The 6,445-nt window shown below is 35.7% G+C and overlaps 1 protein-coding gene across 1 annotated transcript; it reads left to right on the top strand.

Moving 5' to 3' along the window:
- Positions 1–355: 355 nt before the first annotated feature.
- On the top strand, positions 356–742 carry LOC145030201 (uncharacterized). Its single transcript, XM_078978605.1, has one exon. It carries the CDS (start codon positions 356–358, stop codon positions 740–742), a length of 387 nt encoding a protein of 128 aa, XP_078834731.1.
- Positions 743–6,445: the final 5,703 nt, after the last annotated feature.

Below are 6,445 nucleotides of genomic sequence, written 5' to 3'. Positions count from 1 at the left end.
TTATTATTATTATTATTATTATTATTATTATTATTATTATTATTATTATTATCAATCACTGTATAAAGTATTAGGGTAAAATGGTCATTTTACATCAGTCAGTACAATTAGTCAGATATACCATCAAACAACATGGTTTCTTAATCAGTCAGAATATATTACTCACAAAGACATTTCTCAGTCAACACTTTCTTAATCAACAATTATCAAACGGGGAGTCGACTGCAAAAACAAGTGGGTTGGATGCAACGATACTTTAGTTTACCATAAAAAATCCGAGCATGAAAAGAAATGCCCCAACACTCCATGTGTCTGTCCTCTTTCTTCCTGCAAGTTTACTAGTTCCTCCAACATCATGTACGACCATTTCAGATTCCACCATAAAGCTTATGCTACTTCATTCACCTACGACAACATCTTCCTTCTTGGTGTCCAGAGAAACCAGAAGCACATAATTCTTCAAGAACAGAATGAAGGGGTCATCTTCATCCTCAACCATGGCATTCATAAACATGGAAGAGGTTTCGATGTTTATTGCGTAGGTCCAAGTACATTTGATGATGCTTTTGTGTATCAGCTGACTGTAAAATACAACAAGACAGTTTTGTCAATAGAATCTATACCGGAGGTCTACTCAAAGTGGCAACAACATGCTCCCAATAACAATTGTCTGATAATCCCCTCTGGTTTCTCGGAAGTCTTCTTACAAGTTTGCATAAAGAAAGCCCATCGTGTGGTTTAAGTCATAATAGCTAGAAATACTTTACGGTCTATAGCAATGCTTAAGAGATGGACTAGGGTGCATTTTGATGCAATTTTAGTAGGATAACATATTGATGTAAGTTTGTTAATTAAATACTGACCTGGTTATAAGTTTGTTCCACTTAACACTAGGTTAGGCACATCAAACTTTTTTGAGGTTTTATCACTAAAGTTTAGTTTTTTTCCCCTTTTGATTATGTGAAGGTAGTATAAAATATAACTTGTTTGCCTCTTTGACATTTGTTATGTTAGTTAGAAACTAATAGGTTGACCAACTTATGGTTCGAATGAATGTCAAATATAAATGCATCATACGCATTCCTAGATTCAAGAGATTACATGGCTATTTGATAGTTGATGATTGAATCTGATTGATTAAAACTCAAAGTAAGAGGAAGAGGCATTCCACAGGAGCTTGGATCAAAGGCTTCTAACTAACTATGGTATTAAAATGTTTGGTCTAATGGCTACCCGTAAGAGACATATCAAACTAGGGATGTAAACCGGTCCAGAACCGACCCCCACGGAACGAAGGGTTCCCAAACCGGAACGAAACCGAAAACCAATAAAGGAGTGAATGGGGAACCGAGAACCAGACCGAATACCACTAACCGGTTCCAGTTCGGTTCTACTAGAAAGTGTGTTATCTAAGGATGTGTTTGGAACCCAAAACATGATGCATCGGGGGAAATAGACCGAATACCACTAATCGGTTCCAATCGGTTCTGGTTCGGTTTTTCGGGTAGAAAGCTCATCCCTATATCAAACAACACCTAAGACAAACTAAGATAAAAGTTATACAATGCAATAGATTAATAAAAAGTTAGAGCTATATCAGAATCAGGATAATAATGTCCATATTAAACATTACGACCTCCTAGTCTCATTTTGGTCCGAGATTAATTTGATTTTAGCAAAAAAAAAAAAATTAGCATTAAGCATTACAAAACAAGCAACAATATGCATTAGCATTGTGTAGTCTGATCCAAATTAGTCGTTGAGTAGTCCAATTGGGTCTTGTACTTAACAATGTTTAGTCCATCCAGTCTAGTCAAGATTAACAAACATTAAGCATATTGACATTAAACATTAACAAACATTAAGCATTAAGAAACTTTAAGAAATCATAACTTGTGGTCTTTCGTACTCATTAAGCCTTTGCATACACCCCTTACGATGCACTGATTCAAACATAACTTTACTAATACTACATATATTTAATAGACAGTTGTTTTCCCTTGAATGATTCTCAATTCATAAGGTAAATATATAGCAGAACAATACATATAGTGGGCCATAATACAATAAAGCCGAATAAATATACTAAGGCTAATACAATAACACATGTGCTAATATGCCCTCACAATTTGAGGGGGGAGGGGGTTCTTTAATGCTCAAGCTGGAGCGAAACTCGGAAAAGAGAGGGAATGACAAGCCTTTGGGAAGGAACATGCAACACTCTAATGTGACCAATGGCGACAAAGTAAATATCAAGCTCCATGTGCATGTTTCGCTAGTGCCGAACCCGGTTTGCAGACATATAAATGGCACTGATATTGCCGATATTGGTGATGATGCACTGCAGAAGGCTTGGTGGTGATGCAATAAGAATGTTGTCATCCACTTATAGCAAAGGTAGATGTATTGGGACTGTTCTACCAAACAAATAGAGAGGATTCAATTTTGCTTTGTTGAAAGCCAAGAGTAAGCGCGTGATTGGCGAAGCACTGAAACCAGACTGATGAGCACGTTGATTTTCAAACGAACACTTTTCCTCAACTTAAAAAATATGACACGTTAATGTTGTACTTGACTATTTGATTTTCAATATCTTTACATTTTCAATATCTTTACATATTCAAACACAATTTAGATGAATATCCACACACGTTTCTTCAAATTGAAAAATATGACCGTGTATAATGTTACCATAGTAACTTGACTATCTACTTTTTAATATCTATACATTTACACAAAATTTATTTGAATATCTACCATTTTCCTCAATTTTGAAAAATATGACCGTTATAAAATGTTACTGTTGTAACATGACATTTGATTTTCAATACTGACATTTTTAGCCGCTATTATTTAAAGGAGCATACACAAATGAAACAAAGACAAACATATCCACCAATATCTCAAAAATTGGAGAAAAAACATAGCAACAAGAACAAATATATTTTCATAGTCATGCTTGGAAATATCAAATCAGATGAAGTTCTTTGCACTATCACGTTAAGTGTTCATAATATTTCAATTGTAACTTTCCTTTTATGTTATGCAACTTATATGTCTTTACAAACTAAGCTTTATTGTATATCCAAAGAGTAAACTTACTCAAAAATTTTGGTTTCTTATAAAGCATTATCATAATGATTGTTGTAGGTAAACTTCAATCTAATGCATGTGCTTAAACATCGATTGAAATTATACTTACTAATGCATATTGCAGGAAATAACAACATACTAAACTCTTTCTAACAATATAAGAAATATACTTCATTTTTACCCATACTCTGTCACACATTGCACAACTTGCATAGAATGTACAACTTTCCCCAAGGTGGGGCGTTAGTTTGCTTCATTTATGAATACTAAAATATAAATAATTTATGACTACTAAATAAATAGTGCAATGTAGGCTCGATCAATTCTAAGAGATGAGGAGGGTTTTGGAAAGAATTTGTGATCCAAACCTTGGGGGACAGTAGAACTTTTTGTTTTTTCCAATTGTAATCAATCTCAACCAGCCACCACGATTCTTGAGCAACAAACGCTCTGCTGAACTGGTCTGTATGAGCTCAGACCTTAAAGAACCTGTTGCATTCCCAAATAACAAATTACTCCAGGTTTATATACCATATTTAAATCCATCAATGAATAAGGTAGAAAAGACTACCTTGGAATTCTCATAGCTTTCTCGAACAATTTCTTTGATGAGCTATTTTGAATTAGCTTTCTCAAGGAAATTCATAAACAACTTGTAAAAATTTGCTTCTTTGCTCGCTCTGTCAACATGATCAATGAGTCATTCAACAAGTATTCCAATGCTTGTAGAGAAATAGGAATGGCAATGGGGTGGGTTCGGGGCGGGGCATGGATTCCCAAACCCGCCCCGATAACTTTCGGGTATCTTATCGGGGCGCCCCATTGGGTTTCGGGTTTCCCCGTCAGGTTTCGGGTATCTTATCGGGTTTACAACAACTGATAACGAAATCTTTATTCTCTTTTAGAGTACCCCAATGTCTTATAAAATATACATGTTCTAGCAACTCTTTTAAATTAAAAACATGATGCATCACTTTAATAAAATAAACTGGACGTTATATAAAAATTATTTGATTTAAGTTTTGTTTAATACGTCAAAACACATAAAAATGATCATTAACACCAGATTGTTAATAACTAAAAAAATTGTCCACGATAAGTATTTTATATTTGAACGTGTACAATTAACAGCAAATTTTTTGAACATTATATATATATATATAATCGGGGCGGGGCGGGTCGGGGCGAGGATAACCCACTCCCTGCCCCGAACCCGATAAAAAACCCGATAACGACCCGTTACCCGACCCGAAATGATCGGGTTTCGGGTTTCCCCGTCGGGTTCGAGTTTTTTGCCATCCCTATAGAGAAAAGGCCTGCATTTCTCAAACATTGTTTAACACCATAAACAAAAGGTAACATCCCAAAACAAGAAAATACAAGGAACCAGAAAACCACAAGTACAGGAAAGGTAAATGCTCGAGATGGAGGTCGAAATTCAGGAGATGAAGCCATCATTGCCAAAGACCTAACTACACTGTGGGGTATCAGATAATATATTTGAAAATAAAATTCATTTTTCATTGAAATTTTTTGAAGCCAATAAGATCAAACCAGGGCAATAGGTTCAATAAGATCACATTAGTCAATACTCTATAAGATCTAATTCATCGTATTATTCGATACAGAGAAACATGTACAACAAGATCATATTGTCATGAATGGTAATGTAAATGATGCATTTTCCAATGTCTCCCGCAATCAAGACCAAAGGAAGCGACGACCTGTATGTCAACTGTGTACCAAGGCAGGTCATGAGGCTATTGACTGCTGGCAAAGAGGGAACCAAACTGATTTTCCATCCAGAAAACCAAATCCCAAAAATCATCAACGTCAAGCAAACTTGACTCACAACTCATCCATAGCTATTGATCCCTCCAGGTATTTTGACACTGGAGCAACAGATCATGTGTCTCCAGATATCACCAAACTGAACAATGTTGCTCCATATGTGGGTGATGATAAGCTCCAAGTGGGAAATGGTAACCATTTGTTTATTTCTCATGTTGGCTCATCTTCTTTGCCTAATCTCAAATTGCCTAATGTGCTTGTTGTTCCTGGACTAACCAAAAATCTTCTTAGTGTCTCTAAATTAATAGATGACAATAATGTTTTCATGGAATTTTGGCCTAAAACATGTTCTGTTAAGACATTGCAGGGGCAAACTCTTCTCCGCGGAGATAAACATGAAGGCTTATATCGACTGCCCTCATACAAATCACAACAGTCTCCTATGGTTCTTTAAAGCAGTCGTATATCCTTACATGGATGGCACAAGAGATTAGCTCACCCACACGAGCCTATCCTTCGTCGTTTAGTGTCTACATTTAAATTACCTGTTTCTTCCAATAAATTTCCTAATATTTGTGACTCTTGTCAATTAGGAAAAAATCATAAATTGCATCTTCCAATTTCTCATGTTACCTCTTCAAAACCTTTTGATTTAGTATATTCCGATGTTTAGGGCCATCACCTGTTTATTCTTTGAATGGTCATCATTACTTCGTGTTATTTATTGATGATTGTACCAAGTTTGTATGGATTTATTTTCTATCCCAAAAGTCTCAAGTTTATCCCACTTTCTTGAACTTTAAAACCATGATAAAAACCCAATTTTCAAGTGATATCAAAAGTGTACAAACTGATTGGGGAGGAGAATTTAGAAATGTATCCACTTTCCTTAACACTCATGGTATAATTCGTCGAGTTTCATGCCCCCATACCCAAGAACAAAATGGGGCTGTAGAACGCTGAAATCGCATCATAATTGAAAAAGGACTCACTCTTTTGGCTCAATCCTCTCTTCCTAAATTTTTTTGGGAACATGCGTTCAAAACAGCCACATACTTACACAACCGTACCATTACACCCATTCTCAACTACGAGTCACCAGAGTCACCATATTAGAGGTTGTATCATAAAATTCCAGATTATAAATTCTTAAAAACCTTTGGATGTTTGTGCTATCCATATCTACGACCATACAACTCACACAGAATTGATTTTCGTTCTAAACCAAGTATTTTCTTAGGCTACAGTGCGTCCCATAAGGGTTATATTTGTTATCATCAAATCACATCCATATCTACGACCATACAACTCACACAGAATTGATTTTCGTTCTAAACCAAGTATTTTCTTAGGCTACAGTGCGTCCCATAAGGGTTATATTTGTTATCATCAAATCACATCCAAGATATACATCTCCCGTCATGTTGTATTTAATGAAGCTATATTTCCCTATCAAAATGTACCCACAGTTGAAAAATCACATAGTTCTTCACAACCTGAAAATACACCATCAGTCCTAGCCAGCATTGATACCTAACAACCCATTTCCACTGAGCCCACT

Source organism: Lactuca saligna, chromosome 2 (assembly GCF_052625555.1).
Source record: "Lactuca saligna cultivar CGN05327 chromosome 2, ASM5262555v1, whole genome shotgun sequence".
NCBI lineage: Eukaryota > Viridiplantae > Streptophyta > Magnoliopsida > Asterales > Asteraceae > Lactuca > Lactuca saligna.
The sequence above is the reverse complement of the archived record's forward strand: the minus strand, read 5'-3'. Positions and strand labels throughout refer to the sequence as shown.

Bases quoted from the DNA above. Each gene is read 5' to 3' on its own strand.
- LOC145030201 (XM_078978605.1), top strand. From the start codon at position 356: ATGTACGACCATTTCAGATTCCACCATAAAGCTTATGCTACTTCATTC.